This window comes from Lissotriton helveticus, chromosome 12 (assembly GCF_964261635.1).
Source record: "Lissotriton helveticus chromosome 12, aLisHel1.1, whole genome shotgun sequence".
Taxonomy (NCBI): domain Eukaryota; kingdom Metazoa; phylum Chordata; class Amphibia; order Caudata; family Salamandridae; genus Lissotriton; species Lissotriton helveticus.
Genome location: NC_136073.1, coordinates 678,598,970 through 678,626,870, shown reverse-complemented (window position 1 = coordinate 678,626,870; position 27,901 = coordinate 678,598,970). Strand labels below are relative to the sequence as shown.

The 27,901-nt window shown below is 42.4% G+C and overlaps 1 protein-coding gene and 1 long non-coding RNA gene across 4 annotated transcripts in view; one reads left to right on the top strand and one right to left on the bottom strand.

The window, feature by feature from the left end:
• LOC144798450 (uncharacterized) overlaps positions 1-27,901 on the bottom strand; it is a 1,486,395-nt gene that overhangs the window by 212,424 nt on the left and 1,246,070 nt on the right. The window lies entirely within an intron of this gene.
• The window catches only part of PARD6A (par-6 family cell polarity regulator alpha), a 355,509-nt gene continuing 340,150 nt past the window's right edge, over positions 12,543-27,901 (top strand). For both annotated transcript variants that reach the window (XM_078669324.1, XM_078669323.1), the window contains exon 1: positions 12,543-12,816. In XM_078669324.1, coding sequence (XP_078525450.1) covers positions 12,742-12,816 — 75 coding nt within the window. In that variant the 5' untranslated portion in view covers positions 12,543-12,741. The remainder of the gene's footprint in view (positions 12,817-27,901) is intronic.

Below are 27,901 nucleotides of genomic sequence, written 5' to 3'. Positions count from 1 at the left end.
CCTGGTCCGGGCTAGATCTCTGCATCAGAGTCTGCCGCTCTAACCAGTGAGCCACACTTCTCCTACAACTGCCAAACAAACCTGGCGCGGTCCTTCCAACAAGATGTTGATGGTATGCCTTCTTGGGGATACTCCAACAGCGAACCCCAAAATTCAATAAAATATCATCAAAAAGTATGTAGGTCTTCAAAGGATGTATAAAAAACCATGAGTAACAAAAACATGCAGGTACCAAAAAACAATGTTTGAAAATGTACTTTAGTACACGCTTCCCCATGAAGCTCTCCGCGCTTGGTTGGCCTTGCGTTACTGGGCCTTTAAGAGAATGCTTGGTGTTTCTGGTAAATATCAGGTCTTGTTGGTAAAGTAGTAAATCTGACTGAGAACATAGAAACACATACATTTTTTGATTTGTACATTTTAAGATAACTGAGCCCAATCTTCTTACTCAATATATCCCAACAGGTGAGGATGGGATATTCAGTCCCTGTACAAATTATGTGACTGTGGGTGATGGTGATGGTGCTGTTGCGAGTGCTTCTTTGTTCCCTCATTTCTCTACGCCATCACTGTCAATGCTTTCATTTCAGCCAGTGCCTAATTTTTAAAAATAATAAGTACCGGGCCCAAAGTTTGGCTCAGAAGCCTGGGACCTACCCTATCAAAGGTCCGGGTACCAAATACCAAGGCTTCATAGCCTTGATTTCACTTAATGCCTCTTTAATCAAGCACTAGTCACTCCCTGCCTCTTTATTTCCTTCTTGCGGGTTCTTTTTCATCCCTGTTGTCTCCCTTTGTATTTTTATCTATCTATCTAGGCCTCCTTCTTTCCACCTTTTGTGTTTTTCTCTCTCCTGCTCTGGATCAGGGTTCTCCAAAGTCGGTCCTGGAGGGCCGGATACATGCCAGGTTTTTAGGATAACTACATTATTTAAATGGGGATATGCTAAAAATCTGGCATGAATCCGGCCCTCCAAGACCGACTTTGTAGAACTCTGCTGTGGAGCAAAGTCTACTGAGAAGAAATCAATGCTGGTCCCCAAAAATGTGGGCTGGTGGGCCCCACCTGCAATCACTGGCTCAAATTAGGCACTGATTTCAGCCAAACAAAGCACCTTCCTTACCAGGGCTTCAAGGGATTAGTAGTTGGAGCACCTTTAAAACGACTACATTGCCATTAAGAAAATGCACAATGCTGTAAAGCGTTCGATACAGCGCCACCACGCAGGTGAGATGGTCTACCAGATATTGAACTCGGTACCCAAAATGGATAATGCTGTTGACTGTGGTACTGCCAAGTGAGTGTTAATTACTGAACTCAGAACACCTGCTGGCCAAAAAACAAAGGCACAGCCCAGGATGCCAAAGCAAGCAGAATAGAAAATGATGCCTCCCTGCCAACAAACAGAGAGGCAAGAAGTCAGTCTGAGCTAAGGGCGAGCCGGATTTCTAGCAACTGCCCATACTCCTCAGCATCACTATCCGTGAGCAAATGCAGACACCAGGAGGAGGCTAGGAGCTGGGCTCAGAGTTCCCTGATACAGTGGTCCAAAAGAAAGGACGCAGCTGGAGGAAATTTGGGTTATCTATGCTTTGTTGGGTATATAAAGAACAACTGTGGATGTACTTCACTCCATCTTGTCTCATCTTAGTCCAGTAGAAACCATGCTGCAAAGGGTCAGCAGTCTTAATTCTGCCAGGATGCGCTGCTGAAACAGTGATGCGTACCCTTCCATAGTGTCATTTACAAACAGTGCAACCCTATACATATATTTTGCCTTCCACACATCACAGCCCATCACCTTTCGTTTGTAGTTCAGAAACATATGGTGGTAGCGGAGATGCATAAATGGTTTCCTCAGCCTGGTGCGTATCGCTTTCCAAAGAGTAGAGGATTGGGTTGGGCTTTTGGGGAAGTACTTGATAGGCCAAAACATACAATTCACAAAAAGAGTGTAACCCCTCTATGAACAAATTGAAACGCAATGCTTGAGGAGGAAAGACAGTTGTGGACCTCAGAGCACAATTGATGCTCACTTCGTCCACTAGCCGCATTACACATCCTTCTAAAATGTGTTGTGACAAAGCCAGCAAACACGCTTAAAAAATACGGAATATATGTTATGCATGCAAAAAAGTGTGTTCTCTAAGTCATTAATAATAAAAAAAAATTGAATAATTCCAATGTTAAAAGCGTCATAGTATCAAACTCTCATCCGTGTTTAATGTGACTCACAGAAAAGGTAATTTCTGGACGTCGTACAGAGTATACAAAACATACATGAAACTGATAGTGCTTTCAGGGAGACCCCTGCATACAGGAAAAGCGTCTTCGTTGTGTTTATTTATGTTCAGACTGTATAGAAGCTGGCCTTAATTAATCAGTTGTATTGCCCTTGCTGTCATATGCCAATTCCTTTCCACAATCCTGGCTTATCTCTACATGGACTTCGTACATGTATGTTCTAGAGTTTGTAGCTGGTGTGAGTTGCTGGGGTGATATATTCTCTCCTTGTTTTAAGGCTTGAAGCACAGTTGAGTGTCTAATTACCTGAGAAAACACCTTACATAACCAACGCAGGCTAGCCAAAGACTCAAGGAATGCCACCAAAGTCACTATCCTAGTGAATTTTTGAAAATCGCAAAGCAATGATTTGCTAAGCCCATTACTGAAATTTTGCTATTTGCTAGTGTGCAACTTGTCTAAGTACTTATGTTGCAAAGACCATAAGCGAGCACCTCCTTAAAATTCACAATTTTTATGAATTCACAAAGTTATTGGTACACCAGGCCCCATCTCTTCTGATAGTGATATGGAAGAGATATTCTCATTTGGTATGTGTTTTCCCGCAACAGATTGATAATGTAGTTGTGAAACTTATGAGCCCGAAGAAACTAATCTTCAACCAGACAAAAAAAAAGAGCCAGTGCCTGTGAGGCTTGGAAATGATTTACTTGTTTGGTAACTGCACATAGGTCGGGCATTTTTCTCCAACTGAGTTGAAATCTGTGTTTGGCGATCCTGTGGATTCCCAGAAATAGTTTAAATTCTGCACTGATCAACTCAACACAGGTGTACTCAACCTGATCACAGATCTCTACTTGTAAGAAGGACCCGTCACCGACAGAAACATCTTGTTTGTTTCTTGAGTAACAGAAGAACATTGTGGGTGACAGTAAAAACAATATCTATGGGACTTATTACGAGTCTGACGGTCCACAGACTGCCAGACTTGTGGTGGGTGTGGTGGTCTCCCAACTGCCCTATTACGATTAGGGCGGTCAGACAGATATTTCCCTGCCGCAGCCGCCAGGGAACTGCCATTCCCTGTAAGTGTTGCGGCGGTCAGGAGGCTGCAATATGCTTGGCAGGACCGCTGCGGGCCAAGTGCCCATTTTCTGAGGGACAGTTGTGGGAAGGCCAAAAACCAGCCCGCCAGACAGGAGGAAACTCCTAATCTGGTGGGCCGGTCTGACCATGGCATTGGCAGTGCGACGGCCATTGTTGACCAGCGCCGCAGCGCCAAAGTCGTAATCAGGCCCTGTGTAGGTAGCTGAGGACCTGAGTCAACCAGAGCAACAAGAGTAAATTTGTGATTTCAATTTATTTTATCAAGATTTAGATCTACTTTGACATTACAATTACTTAATTTTAAAAGCACATTCAATAAAAATTTGAACATTTTAAAACACATCACTTCATTCATAGGGCTGAGCAATATTCTTTAGCAGTGTAAACACCATTTTTCACAAACAAAGGCTTCATTCAGTAGAAGGCAGTAATTAAAGTCCAAAATGTTAACAAGGATATATTTTGGTGGTCTACCTACGGGGCATCCTCTCCCATTTCATTCAGCGCATTAGGTAAATTTGTATAAAGTAAGAATAATGAGGGAGCTAATTAGCATCCCTGTTATAAATCATTTTTGGTTAACATTTTTGGGATAGTCCACAGTCGCCTCCAAGCAAAACGTGACACCAGGTGTAGGAAAAAAGTGTAGTAGTAGTTTTAAGCAGAGTCTCTGGTATATTAAAGTCTCTGAGCTTTTGTCGCAGGATAGGTCTGTCCACGTGGTCTAACACAGTTGAAAAGTTAATAAAGGCCGCATAGACCAGTAAGCCCCATGTTGTTATATATTTCTACAAGGTCATTTGCAGAGCTGAAATATTCTCAAGGGTTGAACTGTTCGGTGTAAATCTAGCTTTTTCGATGGGGAGGATATGGTCATCATAGGTCCAACTTTGCAGATGATGTAAAAAGCTCCTGGCAAATATTTTCCTGATGGAGTCAACCAGCGTTATCTCCCTATAGTTACTGGGTTGACAGGTAGAACCGTTCTTATGTAATGGAAGTATACTACTACCCTCCATGAGGTAGGTATTTCTACAGTAGGATAACAATACTTAAATAAAGGTGCCAGGTAGCTTGACCACAGGTCTTCTTCCAGCTCTGTAATTAATTGTAATAGGTACTTTAACAGGAACCATGGCACCTAAGGCTCTAGTTCGATGCATTATGTCCGTAATCTGTGTTTTAGATGGAGTGTAAAGACTGGTTACCTCCATAGAGGGGACATCAGAAGGAGAAAATCTCACTTAATCCAAAGAATTAGCAGTGTAAAGATTAGAAATGTTATAGGACTTCTCACTTGTAATAGTACAAATTTTAGAGTTGTAACCACCCCCGCTAGTCAATGCAAAATTCTTCAGAAACTTCTACAATACACATTTTAGAAATTAAATCACTCTTGCTAGTCAATACAAACATTCTCCAGAGCTTCTAAAGTCGTTATGGGTTACTGTCTCATGAAGTTCTAACCAGATATTATCAGCTTCTTTTTTAGGTAAGCTTTCCATCCTGTTCATCTTATTTTTAGGAGATTAATCATTTTCCTTCACACATTAGATGAATGTAAACATTGTTTTTTTTTAATGTATTAACCCCTTCGATGCTTGTGACGGAACCATTCCGTCATGCCTCACGGTTGAGCTGTGCGGATGACGGAATGGTTCCGTCACGACCACACCCAGTTATGGAATGTCCAGCACTCTGGGGAAATCGGCGCCGCAAGCAAGGTGTTCATCAATTTAGTCAAATTAGACCCTCTACAGGGGTCTGTAGGAATTCTTCTATTTATCGGAGGGTATTCTAGCAGCAAAGGCTTCTTATTCACAAACTTCAGCATATGCTGCTCAATTTATCTTTGTGAAATTATTCCCTGATATGTTATATCTTTTAGGGATTTTTTAAATGCTTTCTTTACACTTTCTTTATTTGATCTATTCCAGAGAGCCCTGCCATTGGATGTACTGAAGTGCACCTTCTCTCCCTTCATATTCCAGGACAAGTTACCCTCTGGTACAACATTGATAGTAAATTATAGAATTGTAAGGTCACTCAATAAACTATCAACAATATTTAGATCACATAGTAAACCACATGTGGGCAAAGATGTAATAATATCATCAAGTAGTAAAGTATCCTTTATACAACTGTGAATGGAATATCTTTATCAATCTTCCATTTGCAATGATAACCTCATTGTCCCGGCAGAATTCTAATAGAAGCATCCCTAGTTCACAGCTGGGTACAAATCAACTCACTTTAAAACCTGTCATCAAACTGTGGACCAATCATGTGATACTACTGCTAATCCAGCGCTTTTTGTGCTGTCTTATTTATGGTTTCCTATTTATTTAGCATCTTGTGTTGCTTCTGTTAGTTGTTGCTGATTGCTTGTTTATTGATACTTACCGTCTTTTTTTCCAGCTTTCATCCAATTACTGAATCTCAAATGTATGACTTCGAACCAACTGGTCGCTATCGTATGTACCACATTTGCACGATTGTCAACATTCACCTTAGCTTTTCCTTATTTCTGAAACTACCAATAAAAACTTTTGAAATAAAAAAAAAAAAAAAAAAAGAAGCATCCCTAGTTGTTTGCTTAACATGGCGGTGGAAAAAAGAGGAATAGGAATGTGTAGGGCTTCTTCTCTTTCTCTATCTGAAAACAGTCTTATAGCATGATTGGAGACCTTAGCATCACTATGATAAGTATATTATTGATGTTCTCTATTTCAGTAGTAACTTTATGAGCATCTCCAAACAGAAATTGAGCAGTGCAGGGTCTCTGTTCTGGAGATATCATACCAGATCCATGAGGATCCAAATGGTCCCTCCCTACTTTTGAGCAGTCTTTTTTCAGATTGGACAACGGGGGACATATTACAAAGTGTCCAGATTGGATACAATATGAGGCAAACCTGGGAAATGGACCTGGATTTTGTGGATTTATGCTGAATTAAAAGATGAGAATGTGGCCTTTAGCACCGGAATGAGTCTAGAGAGTCCTTTCATGACATCATTGTGACTATACCCTATATGCATTATTTGTTCTGTATTCTATGATCTATTTAATAGTTCGAACCATTAATGCACCTATGGTAGCGGAAGAGGGCATGACTTGGGATAAGGTACCTTTGAAGTCGTCAGCTACTCCATATTAAAATACTGTAATTTTCTCGCCTCATTTAACCTCTATAGTAAGTTGCCAGAATTGCACTATAAAGGCTATAGAATCTCTGGAGAATTGATGTATGGTTAGTACGACGGTACTTGACTTGCATTTTATATTCAAGCATGATCATCTTGTCTTGTAAGAAGGCATTGTAATCCTATAAACTGGGACTTTACTGTACGAGATATGTTAATGCCCATGCCAGTCCAGGTGTCTCGTATAACTAGAAAGCATCCACCATAAGAAAACCATCATCCCAGAAGGCGATAAAGTCATTTTCCATTCTATGCCTGTGAATAATGCCGGACAGCTTTTGGAGGGAGAATATTGGTGTGCGGATGCTTGTGTAAATTGGGAACTTTGGAGCTGGAGCTTCCCCAGCTCAACTTTGCAACTGCTTATTGGTGTTCCAGTGCTGCTCTCTTCTTGAGGGCATATCACAAGGTTTGTGGTGGGTGGACGGTCTGAAGAGTGGTGAATCCAGATTGTAGTGACAGCCAGCCCTCCCCTGGAGGGATTTTTTGTCTTTGTCGATTACCATTGGCCCCCAATTGTCAAGAGCCTTTCCTTCCTGTTCAGTTGCTACGTCTGGAGGCAAAATAGCAGCTCGAGTCACGACCTGATCAGGGTCGGACTGGCAGTTGTGGACACAAGGCGTTTTGCCAGTGGGCTGGAATGGTATGCAGTCATAATATCGATTTTTTATTATCGTCCTACAGTAATATCGACTTTTAAATATCGTAGGGACAGAATATCGAAGTCAAGAATATCAGTGACCAGAATATCGACCTTAAGGTAAGTAATATTGTTTTTTTATATCGAAGTAAGTAATATAAAAGTAAAAAACTATTGTTAGCAAAAATATAGCTGTTAATTATATCGATATTTATATTTGTGTTATGTATGTGTTTAACTTTTTTCTTTTTTTTTATTATTTTTAAATATATGAATTAAAGGTTTAGAAATTAGTAAAAAATAATTTCAAGTAAATTTTGTGTTTTAGTATCAGAGCGGGTTGTGGGTTTATAGGGGAATAGGGTTGGAAGTAATTTAATTATAATTAATTAATTAAATTGTTTTATTTATTTTTATTGATTATTAATTTATTGTTAATTATTATTTGGTATATACTTTTTATTCGTTGATTATGTTATAATTATATTAATTATAATTAATGTATTATTATTTTCTATTTAAATAGTGTGTTAATTCAATATTAATTGGTAATTAATTTGTATTAATTGATAATTACATTAAATGTGGTTTTTATGTGTAGTAGTTTGTGGGTTTATAGGGGAATAGGGTGGGAAGTAATTCAATTATAATGAATTAATTAATATTTGTTATTTAATTTTTAATGATGATTAAATTATTGGTAATTATCAATTGGTAATTGTTACAAATTGATTATTTATATATATATATTAATTATAATTAATGTATTATTTAGTGTTAATTAATTTATAGTTATTTAATTATTAATAGGTGATTACTTTGTATTAATTGATTAATTGTTAATTAAATTAAATGTATTGTTTGTTATGTGTAGCAAGCTGTGGGTTTATAGGGGAATAAGGTGGAAAGTACTTTTTATAATTAAGCACTTTTGTATTTTTATTAATTGCTATTTATTAATAATGTATTATTAGTTAATTATTAAATAGTAATTAACTTTACTAATTGAGTAATTGATAATTTAATTAATTGTGTTATCTTTTTTGTGTAGCGGGTTGTGCGTTTATAGGGGACTAGGGTGGGAAGTAATTTAATGTTAGTTAAGTAAATATGTATTCAATGTTATTGATATTTATTAATAATATTTTGTTAATCATTAATAATATGTTATTTTTTTTATTATTTAATTAATAAGTATGTTAATTTAACTCTTATGCTATCCTACATTTTCCAACTTACTGGAGTTGGAATAGTAATTTTAACCCCAACGCTTTCCAACACTTTCCCGACTGTTGCACTCACTGGAGTGGGAATAGTAATTTTTACCCTTACGCTATCCAACGCTTTCCCTAATGTTGCACTTACCGGAGTGGGAATAGTAATTTTTACCCTCCCAATATCCAACTTTCCCTATTGGTGCACTCACTGGAGTGGGAATAGTAATTTTTACCCCTACGCTATCCAACACTATCCCAGCTGTTGCACTCACTGGAGTGGGAATAGTAATTTCTACCCCTATGCTATCCAACACTTTCCCTAATGTTGCACTCACTGGAGTGGGAATAGTATTTCTTACCCCTACACTATCCAACATTTTCCGTACTGTTGCACTCACTGGAGTGGAAATAGTAATTTTTACCCCTACGCTATCAAACACTTTGCCTACTGTTGCACTCACTGGAGTGGGAATAGTAATTTTTATCCCTACGCTATCCAACACTTTCCCTAATCTTGCACTCACTGGAGTGGGAATAGTAATTTTTACCCCTATGCTATCTAACATTTTCCCTACTGTTGCACTATTTGGAGTTGGAATGGTAATTTTTAAGCACATTTGTATTTCTATTAATTGCTATTTATTAATAATGTATTATTATTTAATTATTAATTAGTAATTTACTTTATTAATTGATGAATTGATAATTTAATTAATTGTGTCATCTTTTTTGTGTAGCGGGTTGTGCGTTTATAGGGGACTAGGATGGGAAGAAATTTAATGTTAGTTAAGTAAATATTTATTAAATGTTATTGGCATTTATTAATATTTTGTTAATTAATTAATAATATGTTATTTATTTTTGTATTAGTTAATTAATAAGTATGTTAATTTAACTCCTATGCTATCCTACATTTTCCAACTTACTGGAGTTGGAATAGTAATTTTAACCCCAACCCTATCCAACACTTTCCCTACTGTTGCACTCACTGGAGTGGGATTAGTAATTTTTACCCCTACGCAATCCAACACTTTCCCTACTGTTGAACTCACTGGAGTGGGAATAGTAATTTTTACCCATACGCTATCCAACACTTTCCCTACTGTTGCACTCACTGGAGTGGGAATAGTAATGTTTACCCCTACGCTATCCAACACTTTCCCTACTGTTGCACTCCCTGGAGTGGGAATGGTAATTTTAACCCCTACGCTATCCAACACTTTCCCTAATGTTGCACTCACAGGAGTGGGAATAGTAATTCTTACCCCTACACTATCCAACACTTTCCGTACTGTTGCACTCACTGGAGTGGGAATAGTGATTTTTACCCCTACACTATCCAACACTTTCCCTACTGTTGCACTCACTGGAGTGGGAATAGTATTTTTTTATCCCTACGCTATCCAACACTTTCCCTAATGTTGCACTCACTGGAGTGGGAATAGTAATTTTTACCCCTACGCTATCCAACACTTTCCCTATTGTTGCACTCACTGTAGTGAGAATAGTAATTTTTACCCCTAAGCTATCCAGCACTTTCCTTACTGTTGCACTCACTGGAGTGGGAATAGTAATGTTTACCCCTATGCTATCCAACATTTTCCCTACTGTTGGAATGGTAATTTTTTTCATTTGCGATATATATTTATTTAATTTTAATTTATATTATTGTTTTATGTGTAGAGATGTATTTGAAATTTATAAGATCTTTTTTAACAATTTATAAGTTATTAAAATAATTATAAAAAATTTTTAAATATATATTATATGTATGTTTTATTTATTTTACATTATATATATTCATTATAATTTTTAAACATTTAAAAATATGTTTTACTGTTTATTTTAATTATATGTATTATTTACTTTCTTTTACATTATTTTTCTAACTTTAAAAAAAAGATATTTTCAACAACAATATTATTGAAATCGATATTATTTTTTCGATATTTTTGCACTTACCATAATGTAGATAGGATGTCGATATTCTTGACTTCGATATTTTTGTGTATATATTTCTGTAGGTCGATTTTCTGTCTCTCGATATTCTGTCAGTGATTCGGCTAGAAGAGTGGGGGGTGGTTTTTGACCTGTGGCCAGTTGTGTTAGTGGGGGCCAGTTTTGCAGCAGTGCTGCAATATCAGCCTCTAGTAAAAAAAGCACCCACCACTGCCCTACCCCACCACCCCCAGGCCGGTGCTCCGGCACTTCTCAGTATCCCCCGCCCAGTCGAGCGGAATTGCTAGGGCTGGTTCCTGTTGCCAGTCTGGCCGTGGACCTGATTCACGGATGTAGGAGAGGTATTTAGGTAGGGGTTGCCTTTAGTTAGTGGATGTTTCCCGAGCATAACTACTGCAAAACAGATGTTCTCCTCCCACAACAACCCCTGCAAAGGAAAACAAGCACTGCAATAGAAATGTGGAAGTAGACTTCCATTTGAAGGATATGAAAATGCTGGACAGTGCATTGAACCTAAAGTTTCTCCCAAGGAGGGACCTGCTTGAAGCTGGCTGGATAAGTCGGAAACAGATGTTAGGATTTTAAGTCATAAAACAACATAAAAGATGAGTGGGTGAAATTACCCAGAGCACAATACCCAAAAATGGGATAAACCTTACCCACGTATGTTCTCTAAGGAACAAAGATAGATTAGGAGGCCAAACCCTTGGTTAGGGAAGTCCAATAACAAATAAGAGTCCACAGTACTGAGGACCAAATTCATATTCAACAGCCATCATCGCTGGAGTGGATTTATTCTATTTTAGGGTGCTGAGCCCTCACCCCCTGAGAGGTGGCATGTATCAGTGGTCTCATGCAAGTGTGGGTTCCACCTCAACATTGAGGCAGTACTTATAGATTTTTAGTTCATGCTATGACTTTGTCCTTACCTTATGGCTCTAGGGAAAGTGAGAGATATGGGTTAAAACACCTTTATGATAACACTATAAAACAACATGAAGGGTAAAATGAATGTACCCTGTAGCTCAGGCCACCATATTTCAGCTTGTACACAAAGGGAGTCACTGTTCCTTGTAGAGGATGAAAGAGGAAGAAACTTTTATTCTTGAACTACTCTATCTGTGGGGGGACAGTGTGTCCTCATCATAAGGTCCTCACACACCCCGAAGGATGTCATGCTTCATCCCGGGAAATCTGCCTGCCCTTAAAAAATGAAACTAAAACGTTTCATTTTTTTAAAAATGCATCCTGTTTTCCTTTAAGGAAAATGGGCTGCATTTAAAATTTAAAAAAGCTGCTTTATTAAAAAGCAGTCCCAGACATGGTGGTCTGCTGAGCCCAGCAGGCCACCATCCCTGGGAGGGCAGGCATTTCCAATGGTCTCGCAAATTGAGAGTGGCTCATTAATATAAATGAGCCTCGCAATTTGCAACCTCACTGGGAATAAAAAAACAGTGTAATAACACTGTTGTACATTTCATTTAACGCCTGGCAATTTGCGACTAGCAATCAGTTGCAAATTGCGTGGCGCTAAACGAAAGGGTCGTACATCTGGCCCTAAGTGCCCTAAACTGTAAATAAAGTCCTAGAATTCTGTGAAGGTACAGAAGCATCCAGTTTGCTGTGTGTTCATTATTGTATTATGTTGGGTCTCGGCACCTAACCCCTTGATTGCCCAACTTCGCCATCCCGGAGAACCAACCGCCCAAATGTGGCAACCTAGTTATGCAATCGGAGTGCCTAGAATTAGTGGGGTTGGGAGGTACACCTGCACCGTAAGCACTTCTGGCCCCACACATCGACTTCTCTGCTCCACTCCTAGTCAGAGAGGGACACAACAAGCCCCTGGCATCAGCCTCTGCCCCCGGGCCTGGCAGAATGCTTCCCTTCTCCCGGCACCACGGCACGTCCTTGTTCTGCGGCTCAGCGAGTCTCCTTGCCTCGGATCACTGGTCTATGCCCTGCACTTCCTGCGAGTGGCGCTGCTGCGCCTCCTTCTACAGACAGAGCAGCCTCCTCCTTTGCCAGTGGAGACGGTCTTCACTCTTTGCTCCGCCTCCACGCCCATGGGGGCGTCCATTCCCTGCAAAGATGCTCTCAACCCCTCCCTCCTCAAGGAGGATTCCCATCGTCACCTCTTCCCTTGCGCAGATGGTTTACCCCTCGGCGGACCGTGGAATCGTGCTTAGGCTGCCCAGGTGACGTCACCGGCTGCGTATGTGTGACGTCCTGCTATGGCTCCACCCCGTGAACTGTGCTGGTGACGTCAGGGTCTGTGAGCACTTCGAAGCCCCCCTCCCTCGCGGGAGCAGCGGGCTGTGCGGGGCTAGGAGCGGGAGGAGCAGCTCGGCAGCCGGGCGCAGCCCGTCATGGCCAGGGCCACCCGCAGCGCCCCAAGCAGCAGCCGCGGACCGGGGGAGCCGAGCATCGAGGTCAAGAGCAAGGTGAGAGCCATGGACCCCTGGATCCGGGGGCACCCCCACCGAGAGGCTGATTAGTGCCACGCAGAGGCAGAGGCAGGTCCATGCATAGAGCCCGGGCCGAGCACGCAGGTCAATAGCAAGGTGAGGGCGGGAGCGGCGGCCAGCACCATGGACAGCAGCGGCGGCGACTCGGACAGGACAGGTGCAGCTGCTGCTCCGGTGCACGCATGGAGGGACCCCGGGCCGAGCACGCAGGTCAATAGAAAGGTGAGGGAGGGAGCAGCACCATGGACAGCAGCTCCAGGCGGCGGCTTAGACTGGACAGGTGCAGCTGATGCTCCAGTGCACGCATGGAGGGAGCCTTGGGGTGAGCAGCTAGGTGAGAAGCAGGAACACCTCGGAGAGGGAAGCACGGTGTACCCAGGGATCCTGGAGCAAGAACGGGTGTGCAGGGGAGGCGCAAGGGAATTGTGACGAGTCTTGGCTCACTGGGATCCTGGCGCAGGCACTTTGAGAGGGGCAGACAGGCTGCAGTTCCCACGCCGCAGTATAGACAGAGCCGCGCAGACCGCTGACGCTGGAGGGGACGATCACAGAGAGCGGTATAACCCAAAATATAGATGTAATTCCATGCAGAGCTCCATAACGCCTCCTCTAAAAAACATAATGCTGTCCTCCACTAAGCGCCCAAGCTACCCACACTCATTGAGTCCCCTCTTAACTCAGGTACTCCCCTATAAACATCCATACAGCTCTCACGAAGCCTTCAGAAATCCCACATCCTTCCAAGCGGCCCCCTCTCAACCATGCACCCACCAAACATCCGTGGCAGCCCCATTCACCCACAAGGCATGTTCCGCATTCACCCATATAAATGGTTTCCCAAACCACTCTTGTACCCTCACCTTTCGTGCACCTCGCTCTCTACCTCACGGAAAAACGTTATCCATTAATATCCCTCACCCAGTTATTGAAACCACTTAAACCTACACTGAGCCTCCTCCAGTCAGTCGTTCACCCGGACCCTCCAGCCATCAGCCCAGACCCCTCTGGCCTTCATTCCCACCCCCGTCCTTTACTCGGCCAGCTAACCAGACCCTCCAACCATTCCACCCGCAACTCTCTACTTATCCACTCACGTCCACTAACCTTTCGCCTAAAATCTCCAGTCAGCCACCATGACCCTTTCGTCATCCTCTAGGCATGGCCTAGCATTTCCCGGACCCCAGACGACTAACAATGAACTCACCCCCTAAACAATGCACTTGATTCCTCACCTTTCTCTCCCATTTTCAACTAACTGCTCAGCACTCAACCATCTTCCCAGCCCCATTCATGCACGCAGCTCACAGCCATCCGCTCCCCCCCAACCAGCAACTGTCAACAATCCACTCTGAAAACCAACCACCAATTCACTTACCCCCTCAATCCGCCATGAACCATCCACCCACACTCTGAAATAATTTGCGTGAAGCATCCAGCTATCACATCACTTTCTCCATCCTTCCACCCAGATCTTACTAAGAGACACTTAACCATTCAATGATGCTTGTAGACCATCAGCTGTGACCCTTCATTCATCCAGCAGACCTCCACTCCACTTAAATGATTCATCTGCGTGCTCAACCTGACCCAGCCATTGACCTCTACTTCACATCCATTTCCTTCAACTTACCCAGATCTCCAGCTCCAGCTCTCCACTGAGTCCCTCAGTCAACTAAAAGAGCCTCAAACGTTCACTGACAACCCCAACCAGCAAACCTCCAAAACTGTCTAGCTATAGGGAGAATTGACTCCTCCAGCCCACCATATACCCCCAGCCCTCTCAACAAGACCCTGTCCGCAGCCACCCCTCAGTCTTCAAAACATTCAGACCTATAGACACCACCATTAAGCAAGCCGGGGGTATCCTTATGAGTGCCCTGCCTGATCCTGCCTGAACCTTACCTGAGACTTCCCACAGTGCCCCTTTCATCTGAGACGTAGAGGCGTCCAGCCCTGCTGGTTGAGGATGCCCGCCATGTTGTCATAGTATGCGGGCGTGGAGTCACCGCTCTCACAGACTGACACCGAGCACTATCATTGGTCATACAGCCATGACATGTTTACACTCTTTATACTGAAGAGAGGGAGGGGGCCGCAGCAACGAATGTCATTTTCCCACCTACTATAGTCCTGTATGCTGAGTGACACGACAGCGCACATAAGGCGTTTAATACCATGGTTTACATACTAAGTTACGTTATAAAGTAATGAAGTAAGAAGTTGTTGACATTGAACAGAATCTGAGGAGGAACCCACCCTGTGTGGCAAACATTTGGCGTTCAAAAGTGTCTATACATTAAACTACAGTATAAAACCACTTGTTACGCTGGTGTAAACTAGGCATGCCCATGTCAACAGGCTCATGTGAATGGTTCCCAAAGAACGCTCTTTGGTTTCTGTTTAGTGTGCGCATTTCTGCGGTTCGAAAATCTGCAACATTTCTGATGGACCATTTGATATATTTTTGCTTTCTGTTGTAAATGATTTTCGTTGTCTTGCCTTCCTTTCCTACAAACTGTTGGTCTGTTGGTACATAATACGTGGACCATTCACCTTGAACGAATGTATGATGATACAACGAATTCCGTCGCAACGCATGCCTTTACCACGCATGCGTTACAACGGAATTCGTTTAACACGCATAACCTTTAACTCGAATACATGCGTGGTGACCGTCATACGTCGTTAAGAGAAAACGGAAGTTTATTTTCCGATTTCTCTTATACGATGCTGATTTTCTGCATATTGACCTGACTTCAGGTTTTTTTTATTGGGGGAGACCCCCCAAGCCCCCCCTTTTTTTTACTATTTACCTTTACCACATATGCCTTTACTACAAACCTCGTAGTAAAGGCATGCGTGGTAAAGTCTTTCGTGGTAACCACGCATGCGTTGTACTGCATGCGTGGTTAATGATTTCGTGGAAACGGCTTCGTTGTAGTGGCCGTTTCCCACCTTGAACTACAGTGTGCTGAAAAGATTGAGCAATTCATTCACAGTTTGTTTGGAATCACAGCCAAGTTACGAGTGAGTGGCAGGTCAGCTTTCCTGACAGACTCTGTTACACCCCTGCAGACGCCCAGATGCAAGAGGTTCGCGCGCCTCGAGCCCTGACGTTGCTCCGCTGACGTACGTGAGGCAGACGAGGTGTTAGACTCTGGCAGTACGTGCCCCACTAGGACAGTGTGAGGGAGGACATTTTATATCGTCCAACTTATGCTTCTGCGCACTGTCCTGCATGGAGCCATAATGGTCTGTTTTTTCTAAACCGTAGTGTTATACCGTCGTGCCCCTCTTACACCTGAGTGGAAATCTTGATAATACGCCCACTCTCTTTCTTCTAAGGTTATATACTTTATGAAAATGTGAGTGTGCTGTTTTGTGTTGCAAATTGACACAAGAAAATGTTCCTGTGAGGTCCTTGGGACGTCACTCCCGCTTTACATAAGGCAGGGGTGACATCTCACAGTTCCCTTTTAGGTCTCGCCTGAGCCAGCGTGCATGCGCTACTCTGCGAGGCTTTTAGTAAGGGCTTTTAAACTCGAAACACACGCTCGTGTGTGTGCCTTTTTTTAATCTCCCGCTATTGGCCTTTGCATGCGTCTTTCTAAGGGAAGACAGCACGCAATTGGCCCAAGGTGAGTGCATGTCCCGCCTTCTTTCTCCCCGGGCCTAGGGTGCTCGAGAGCGAGCATCAGCACCATCTGTTTCCAATTATCGCGCCCTAGTCTCCCGGTCGCGTTAATTGGAAACAGATGGAGCTCGTGCTGGCCCTGTCGCACTTTTGTTCCAAACCTTCAATTTCGCCGCGCTTGTTATTTCCTTTTGTTGAGGCTTGTTTTTTCCACCAACGCTTCTGGTAATTGTGGTGAGTATTTAAAAGCATTTATTGACGAGATGGCCTTTTTGTATTCAAATTGACGTGAAAAAGGGACTCCCCTATCGTGAGCAACACCGTTTCATCGAAACGTGCGGGTGGTTTAATGTTCTGTCGGAGTAAACTTGCCACAACTAACTTCTTCGAGTGCAGCAAATTTTTTGTTTTGAAAGAAATATTAGGGAATTACGGTCCTCTTCCCACTTCTGCACTAGCTGTTAGGCGCCCCTATCTAACAATCAATCTACCTATTAATCTATAGATGTATAAATGTGTGTACTTAAACCTCGACCAACCACTGACCCCTTAATATCACTTTCCTTAACTCTTAAACCACATTTTCTAAATGACAACTATTTAAACAAAAAGCTCTTAAAAAGGACTCTTTGTGTACTTAATGGCCATGTAAGAGTTGTGTTGTAATCGCCATCATGTAAAACGCTGCGGTGTAAAAGTTACATACCCCGTGGGGCCAGTGTCAGTTTCCCAAGTGTGTTGCCATTTCTTGCTTTCCCCGTGTGCTGTCACTTCTCATTTTCACATTGTGAGGCCAGGACTGGCTTTCCCTGTGTGGTACCTACTTGTAGAGCTTTCCCTATGTCCTGTCATCGATAGCTTTTGCTGTGTGGTTCCGGCCCTGTGTGTGGTGATGTTTATTGCCGTCCCGTGAGGTGCCAGTTCCCGCCTTGACATGTGGTGCCAGTGGTAGCTATATCTCCGCGTGGTGCACATGGCTGCTGTCCCAGAGTGCTGCCAGTGGTTCTGTCCCCCTGTGCTGCCTGTGGTTCTGTCCCTGTGTGGTTCCAGTTTTCGCATTCTTGTGTTCTGCCAGTGGTTGCTGTCCCCCCGAGGTGCCAGTGGTTGCTGTCCCCTCGTGGTGCCAGAGATAACTTTCTCGTGTGATGCCAGTGGTAGCTGCCCGCGTGCACTCTACTCAATGCAAAATAAGTACACTCCACATAATACCACTCAGTGCCACATAATTATACTGCACTCAATACAACATGCACTCCACATAATACCAATCAGTGCCACATAATTACACACCACAAAATTACATTCTACTAAATGCAACAAAAATACATTCCACATAATACCACTCCATGCCACATAATTACCCGCCACATAATTACACTCTACTCAATGCACATAAATACACTCCACATAATACCACTCAGTGCCACGTAATTATATGCTACATAATTATACTGTACTCAATGCAACATACACTCCAAAAAATACCACTCAGTTCCACATAATTACACGCCGTATATTACACTTTACTGAACGGAACATACACTCCACATAATACCACTCAGTCCCACATAATTACACGCCACATAATTGCACTCTACTCAATGCAACATAAATACACTCCACAAAATACCACTCAGTACGACATAGTTACACGCCACATAATTACACTCTACTCAATGCAACATAAATACACCGCACATACCACTCAGTTCCACATAATTACACACAACATAATTACACTCTACTCAATGCAACATAAATACACTCCACATAAATGCACTCTATGCCACATACCACCAATCGTTTAAACCAAAAAAGGGAGGTAGAGCTATTCGTCGGATTTGTGCTCCACTCTGATACTTACATAAACAAAGAAAATCCAACTTTGGGGGAGGGGAAAAGGGAAGAGTGATCAAAAGGATATTGAAGCACTCAGTGTTTGATAAAATACCCCTCACACACCAAAAGGCCCCTTGGTGTCATGCTTCATCATTGGGGTCTTCGCACCCCTCTATCGGGATGCGGCGTGCTGCGACCTACGGATACGCGGGAGCACTTTCAAGTTGGCTATGTGTAGTGTACAGTGTGTGGGGTATGTGAATAAAGTGAGTAGGGAACGTAGTGAAGGTTTTAAAAAGTACCTGGCACTTGAGAGAAAAAAGATTTTTATTCCGAACTCTGGCTGGTACTGTTAAAAATAAGTGCAGGGCGAGATCAACCTGTTGTGTTAATGAACAGGATCTCTGGTGTGCTATGTTGTCGACATGTTTCGGAGACTGGCTCCTTCTTCAGGACAGGGGCACAAACTCCCTTCCCTACTCACGTCTTCTTCTACAAAAAAAGTGTGATTTTTACAGAAAAGTGAAATTTTTGTAGGAATTGGCTAAGTGTGCCTACAGCGGTCTGCTACAAGTACAATGACCTGCAGAAAGACAAAAACCAAAAGACTAATGGTTACCCATGTAGCGGGTAGTTGCAAGACGCAGTCGCCTTGAACCACACCATTTGCTTGATAATAAGCTAGTAAAAAAGGACTCACACCACATACAACATAAAACACATAAAACTAGGATTTTACTGCCAGTTGTACTCATACTTGTGAAGCCTGGTTGGTGGGCTTCATGAACAGCGTGTAGGGGTGTTGCTCCAATGGCTATCTGTAGTAGAGAATGATGTAGCTGTAATTTTACAATTCAATCTCACTTACTTTGGAGGAAAAAGAGGATCTCTTGTAGGATGTTCTTTTCTAGGTGATATACTCACAAGGTCTGGACACTTTGATCGCCGCCTACCCCTCGCGCTACTCCGCTGGTGTGGAGTCATGCGAAGGACATGGGTATTTATACTCTGTTTCGTTAATTGGGCGGAAACGGGAGTGACACCATGTATGGGTGTTCCGCATGTCAGCCATACAGGGCGATCGTATGTTACTGCTGCGTGAGCACAGGATCAGTGTCTGTCTGGTATGGTTAGTTTCCCTTTGTGCCGCTATGTCTTCGCGCATGCGTAGTGCGAGTTCAGGTTGTCTAATCACTCGCGCATGCGCGGTAAACCCCAAGCGCCAAGCGCACTGGGTTCTTTTATCGGAGGAGCGCGATTACGGTCCACGTGTCTGCTAGATGCACCAGTTATTTGTTGATTGGTGCTGAGTGAGGATAGCGACCTTATACATCCGAAGTGATTAGTAACCCCTTGCTAAGGTTGAGAATAAATGACAGTGGATCATGGCAGGGGAACCTTTTGACAGATGGGAATTACTCTATTAAGTACAGTACTGATATTTTAGTGGTACTTATGCTGATAGTTGGCTCCAGGGCACATCATCATTAAGCCCAATGATATGGGTGCCCAGACGGAACACCCATCTTTGTTCCTTTTGGAAAAGACCAGCATCAGTGGGCAACTGTTCGATTATTGTCCATTTCAAATCGTTGACGCAGTGCTGCATAGTGAGGAAATGTGTGGCCATTTTCGTCGTACTTTTCTTACATCTCACATTGCTTTTGTGTTCATTCAATCGTGTTTTGACGGCTCGTGTTGTCATTCCCACATATTCAAGATTGCATGGGCACTTGATGAGATAGATAACGTTTTTAGAGTTACAGTTCGTAAATCTCCGCTGCTCCCATGTCGATCCATTACGGAATGTGAGTTTTTTGCTTTTTTCGGTTAAATGGCAGCTGCTACAATTACCGCATGGGAAATGACCTTGAATCCCTATGGATGGTTGAGGGGATGCTGTTGTAGGTTTCGGTCTGGTGTGTACCAAAATATCTCTGAGGTTGCGTCCTCTGCGGTGGGCAAACATTGGTTTGTCTAGATCCAGATCACCGCTCGTCAGTATTCTCCAATGTTTGTTCACAATCTTGGATACTGCATTGGACATTGTGTTGAAAGTGGTCACACAGATTGGTCTTTTGTTTTGAGTGGGTTCCTTGGTTCGTTCCTCCAGTAATGATTCCCTGTTATTGTTTCTAGCTCTTTTTAGTGCTTTATTGATGATCCTGTCTGGATACTCTCTTTGTCTGAGTTTGTCTTTAAGGTCGGTCGCCTGTTCCTTGAAAGCAGACACGTCAGTGCAATTTCGCCTGAGCCGTAGGAACTGCCCGTAGGGCAGGTTTTCTCGTAGGTGGCGAGGGTGAAAGCTATCGTACCTTAGTAGGCAGTTCCTAGAAGTAGGTTTAAAATGGGTGGTTGTTTTAAGTAAACCAGTATCTGCATAGATGTTGAGATCCAGGAACACCAACGTTTGGTTTGAAATGGTGCTCGTGAATTTCAGGAATGTGTTTTGGGTGTTCAGCCATTCCAAAAAGAGCTTCGCTGATTGGTGGTCGCCTTGCCATATGACCAGGATGTCATCTATATATCTTTTTTTTTTTTTTATATATCTTTTCCAATATATTATATATATTATATAAAATGTTGGAAAAGATATATAGATGACATCCTGGTCATATGGCAAGGCGACCACCAATCAGCGAAGCTCTTTTTGGAATGGCTGAACACCCAAAACACATTCCTGAAATTCACGAGCACCATTTCAAACCAAACGTTGGTGTTCCTGGATCTCAACATCTATGCAGATACTGGTTTACTTAAAACAACCACCCATTTTAAACCTACTTCTAGGAACTGCCTACTAAGGTACGATAGCTTTCACCCTCGCCACCTACGAGAAAACCTGCCCTACGGGCAGTTCCTACGGCTCAGGCGAAATTGCACTGACGTGTCTGCTTTCAAGGAACAGGCGACCGACCTTAAAGACAAACTCAGACAAAGAGAGTATCCAGACAGGATCATCAATAAAGCACTAAAAAGAGCTAGAAACAATAACAGGGAATCATTACTGGAGGAACGAACCAAGGAACCCACTCAAAACAAAAGACCAATCTGTGTGACCACTTTCAACACAATGTCCAATGCAGTATCCAAGATTGTGAACAAACATTGGAGAATACTGACGAGCGGTGATCTGGATCTAGACAAACCAATGTTTGCCCACCGCAGAGGACGCAACCTCAGAGATATTTTGGTACACACCAGACCGAAACCTACAACAGCATCCCCTCAACCATCCATAGGGATTCAAGGTCATTTCCCATGCGGTAATTGTAGCAGCTGCCATTTAACCGAAAAAAGCAAAAAACTCACATTCCGTAATGGATCGACATGGGAGCAGCGGAGATTTACGAACTGTAACTCTAAAAACGTTATCTATCTCATCAAGTGCCCATGCAATCTTGAATATGTGGGAATGACAACACGAGCCGTCAAAACACGATTGAATGAACACATAAGCAATGTGAGATGTAAGAAAAGTACGACGAAAATGGCCACACATTTCCTCACTATGCAGCACTGCGTCAACGATTTGAAATGGACAATAATCGAACAGTTGCCCACTGATGCTGCTCTTTTCCAAAAGGAACAAAGATGGGTGTTCCGTCTGGGCACCCATATCATTGGGCTTAATGATGATGTGCCCTGGAGCCAACTATCAGCATAAGTACCACTAAAATATCAGTACTGTACTTAATAGAGTAATTCCCATCTGTCAAGAGGTTCCCCTGCCATGATCCACTGTCATTTATTCTCAACCTTAGCAAGGGGTTACTAATCACTTCGGATGTATAAGGTCGCTATCCTCACTCAGCACCAATCAACAAATAACTGGTGCATCTAGCAGACACGTGGACCGTAATCGCGCTCCTCCGATAAAAGAACCCAGTGCGCTTGGCGCTTGGGGCTTACCGCGCATGCGCGAGTGATTAGACAACCTGAACTCGCACTACGCATGCGCGAAGACATAGCGGCACAAAGGGAAACTAACCATACCAGACAGACACTGATCCTGTGCTCACGCAGCAGTAACATACGATCGCCCTGTATGGCTGACATGCGGAACACCCATACATGGTGTCACTCCCGTTTCCGCCCAATTAACGAAACAGAGTATAAATACCCATGTCCTTCGCATGACTCCACACCAGCGGAGTAGCGCGAGGGGTAGGCGGCGATCAAAGTGTCCAGACCTTGTGAGTATATCACCTAGAAAAGAACATCCTACAAGAGATCCTCTTTTTCCTCCAAAGTAAGTGAGATTGAATTGTAAAATTACAGCTACATCATTCTCTACTACAGATAGCCATTGGAGCAACACCCCTACACGCTGTTCATGAAGCCCACCAACCAGGCTTCACAAGTATGAGTACAACTGGCAGTAAAATCCTAGTTTTATGTGTTTTATGTTGTATGTGGTGTGAGTCCTTTTTTACTAGCTTATTATCAAGCAAATGGTGTGGTTCAAGGCGACTGCGTCTTGCAACTACCCGCTACATGGGTAACCATTAGTCTTTTGGTTTTTGTCTTTCTGCAGGTCATTGTACTTGTAGCAGACCGCTGTAGGCACACTTAGCCAATTCCTACAAAAATTTCACTTTTCTGTAAAAATCACACTTTTTTTGTAGAAGAAGACGTGAGTAGGGAAGGGAGTTTGTGCCCCTGTCCTGAAGAAGGAGCCAGTCTCCGAAACATGTCGACAACATAGCACACCAGAGATCCTGTTCATTAACACAACAGGTTGATCTCGCCCTGCACTTATTTTTAACAGTACCAGCCAGAGTTCGGAATAAAAATCTTTTTTCTCTCAAGTGCCAGGTACTTTTTAAAACCTTCACTACGTTCCCTACTCACTTTATTCACATACCCCACACACTGTACACTACACATAGCCAACTTGAAAGTGCTCCCGCGTATCCGTAGGTCGCAGCACGCCGCATCCCGATAGAGGGGTGCGAAGACCCCAATGATGAAGCATGACACCAAGGGGCCTTTTGGTGTGTGAGGGGTATTTTATCAAACACTGAGTGCTTCAATATCCTTTTGATCACTCTTCCCTTTTCCCCTCCCCCAAAGTTGGATTTTCTTTGTTTATGTACATACCACCAATCAACATAAATGCACTCCACACCATGACACAATTTCACTAATCTTAATTTCACTCAACACCACCGTTCCAGGCCACACAATTCAACTCCACACATTTCAAATTCACAACACATAATTACACACCAAACAACATATTTTAACTACTACTCCACAACGTACCCCCAAGCCACACCATATAGTGGCACCACCTGAGCACCAAACAACACTCACCACCACCATTTTGCATCAGCGCACCACCTAAACATCACCTAAGCATAACGTCAGTCTGCCTTTGGAATCTGGCATCTGTTGATTCTCCCCTAGTGTCTGTCCGCTGCTCGTGTTCTAATTAAATTACTGTTTTACAACCTCCACTCCCCCATTATTTATGTTCCGCCCCCCCATAACAAAAGAAATTATAACAAACAAGCATGACAACAGGCAGGAAGAAGTTGCCCCAGTGCAAGCACCAAAAAACTAGAAGATATTTTTTATGTTAAAATCTTTTTTTAATCAGGTTGTTCAGTTGTATATAATGTCGTCTTGGTTTGTATAAAGTTAGCAAAAATGCTTAACACTTTTTGTTATAACTTTTCAACATGATACACAGCAGCCATAATGCTCAACAACATAGCCAAAAGTTCTGGCTAAACACATAAGGTCCCAAAGGCGAGACGTATTGGCTATGCCAATGCTTGTTGAACTGGATTCAGTGTCTGAGCTCCTTGAAGTAAAGTCACCACCAGAGACATGGAGTCAGCCTTCCCAGGTGATGCGCATGTGCAGAGGCACATGTAGGTGATTTATGTTTACTGTGGGCAAGAATAGAAGCAATAACCATCTTTAGCATGCATGTCAACATTCCAAAACTGGAAAGTGGGATAATTTGTTAAAAAAAAATAAAACAATTCGGGGAAATGTATTTTCTCCACGGACTTATATTGAAGGAGCGGCAGTATCAGGTGGGAGACAACTAAAAATAAGTCTTTTTGGCTTCACAAATCGTGAGTCTCCCACCTGAATCAGGTCTTTTGGCATGTATGCCGTGTTTCTATTGCTATACACATGCATCTCTGTGCAGGTACTTCGTACAGCAGTCACATTTCACAACCCTGCTGGTATACACCACACACTGGCTTAAGTGTTTGAAATACAACACATTTCTTGTAGGTCCTGTTAGTAACTCGTAAACAGACCCTGCTTTAGCGTGGTGGCACCCGGTTCGACAATCTTTTTGGGCACCCCCCATGACCTCCTCCTTGGATTCCCTCACTATCACCTGGCAAAAGTGACCCTCATCTCTCCATAACCCCTCTCTCACATACATTTGTTTTGTTTTAAAGAGCTGGTAAAGGCTGACTTTACTAATCCACTCAGCTACACACATAACATGCAGATCTGTTCTTTGCAGGAAGCATATTAACCCTCTGAGCCACTTTAGGGCAAGTCAAAACTTCCACTAGACAAAACTCTGATCTCTCGCTCTAGCAAAAACAAAATTCACAAGAGTTATCTTGATGTTTGTATTGCTGCCTGAAATCTGGATGCACAAGAAACTCTACAGCAGGTGCTTTTGAATCGTAAGTTATTGCTAAACACAGCGCTTCCCCCTGAGGTCAGTGCCCCCTGCAGATCATCGCCCAGTGCGGCCGCACCAGTTGCACCGTCCTAAAGCCAGCCCTGCTTGTAAAGACGTGAGATCCCACAGTTTGCTGCTCAACCATCCATTTTTTGAAAGAGCAACATGTTTTAGTTACTTATAGTTCATTTTCAAACAGAAGTATTTTAATCTCTCAAAATTAGTAAACAATTAATTTTCTTTATGCTCGGTAGGGGCAGAGTCAAACAATGGTGCTTGATGTATGAGTGACCGTCTCACCCTCAAGTATGACATGTGACCATCTTTACTACAGCCTTTCCGGCTTCTCAAAGGCTAATCTGACCAGTGATGGATTTTGCTAGTCCTTCTAGACTTTCGGATGGGAGCCTAACATGTGACTGTCTGTTTTACAACCTTGCAATAGGAAAACCTTACGCAGTGTAAAGTTCAAATCTCAAATTCACCATATGCGATGTAGTCGTAATGCCAATAGTATCAAGTATGTCTGAAATATCTTACAGAGAGTAAGAATGCCCCGGAGCACTCTAGAGCACAGAATCTGTGTTGTGTATCCGTAAACAACAATGTTTCAATGAGATTGCTACTCAAATGAATTTCATGAGTTTATTCAGCAATATATCAGTGTTCAGCAGTTTATCAGTATTCCATCATATTAAATCCATATGGTGAAATTGTTAAGGCATATCCATCTTTAGTAGTTCATCATATATGAATTGACATCCACAATGTTTAACAATCCCCGATGCATTTCGCGCTAAAAACGCGCTTCTTCAGGGGGTCTGAAAATCAAACAGGAATGGGTTGTAATGATACTGAATTACAGGAGCATGAAACGTAAAGTTATATAGTGGAAATGGTGACATGCGGAAAAACTAACGTGAAGAGCTAGAAGGATAAGAATCACAAAAATATGCTTAAAAAAATGGTCTAATAATTATATGGGCTGTGTTGATTTAGCGGAAGTTCGAGAGACTAGAGGGTCAACATCAGGGTGAAAGTGAATAAGAATGAGAAAATGAAAATGGTATATGGAAGCAAGTCAGAATGAGACCCGTGGTAACCTTAAAAATAGTGCATAAAGACTGGACTCGATACGATGGTGACGTGCAGTGTAGCTCCTTATAGCCCCCGATTAGTGCCTGGGAAATAAGCGGGTGGTTACGTGCGTACAGATAGATTCTTACCCGTGGGTTGTGGATAGGTGGTACATCGGTCAAAACAGTAGAGCGGAGGGAACCAGGTTCTGGAGATCCGCGAACCCGGAAGACGCCGTGCATGCGTAGTGCAGGCAAATATGGAGAAGGAAAACCACGTATGGAAGAAAGACTCACCCGGTGTAAGCAACGGCAGGCTCGAGGGAATACTCGAGGGTGAATATTAACAGTCGTGTCAAAAGTCAAAAATAATCCAAAAGAATAAGTCTATATAATAAGGAAAGGAAACCGAGGGTGAAAAAAGAGGAATAAAGGGTCACAAGTGAATAACAGTAAATATATCGAAAATATATAAAAAAATATATAAAAAAGTGTGCCTAACAAAAATACATGGAGGTGCACTAAACACAAAAGTGTGCCGATGAAGAAAGTGGAGAACAGAACACTATATCCAATGAGGTAATACAATAAAAAATGAGCTAACATAAGTAACACAATAAAAGCAACAAAATCTTATTGGTCACAGCTTAGGGAGAGATCATCTAGCAGTATAAGAACAGATATTGGATAATTTATAGATGGCAACTAAATTCCAGTCTTTCATTTAATCCTTTAGGCTGAGAAGCCTGCAAACGGTATATCCAGAAGAGTTCACGTTGTAAAAGTTGTTTGTTATTGTCTTTGTGAGGCATTTTCTCAACTGTTTCCAAGATCAAAAATCTGAATTGACTGGGATTATGTGACTGTTGTACATAGTGAGCAGCAATGTGGGATTTTAAGTTCTTTGTACGGATATTACTGCGATGTTCATTCAACCGTATCTTGATTTTGCGCTCAGTTTTGCCTACATACGGGAGGCCGCATGGGCATTTGATCATGTATACAACGTTAGTTGAGTCACAGGTAGCATTAAAAAGAAGATTGATGGGTGTCCCTTGAGTGGGGTGAGCTAGTGTAGACCCAGGTATTATGCTGTTGCAGTGACTGTAGTTGTGACACGGAATTGTACCTTTAAAGATGGTATTGGTGGTCATCGTAGGTTGTTTAAGTAGAGTTTGTATGGTCTTGGTCCGCTGGTATGCGAAGATAGGTGACCTTGCAAAGATGTGATTAAAATCCATTTCTGATAATATCCAGTGTTTGCGAATCACCTTTTTGATTTGGTGTGAATGAGTAGAGTATTTGGAAACGAATACAGGTCTGGTAGTTTGTTGTTGGGCTTTACATGCAGGTTTTAGTAATTCTTCACGACTCTTGAGTTTGGCTCTGTTTTCCGCCCTAAGTGTGATAGTTTCAGGATAACCACGTTGGTGGAATTTGTTGATGATGGAACTATTTTCTTGGTACAGCTGTTCTATTGATGCTATACGTTTTGCTCTAAGTAACTGTGAGTAAGGCAGGTGACGCTTGAGACTGGGTTGGTGAAAACTTTTATGATGCAGGTAATTGTTTCGATCAGTAGCTTTAGTGTAGATTGAAGTTATGAATTGATTGCGAAATGCATCGGGGATTGTTAAACATTGTGGATGTCAATTCATATATGATGAACTACTAAAGATGGATATGCCTTAACAATTTCACCATATGGATTTAATATGATGTAATATTGATAAACTGCTGAACACTGATATATTGCTGAATAAACTCATGAAATTCATTTGAGTAGCAATCTCATTGAAACATTGTTGTTTACGGATACACAACACGGATTCTGTGCTCTAGAGT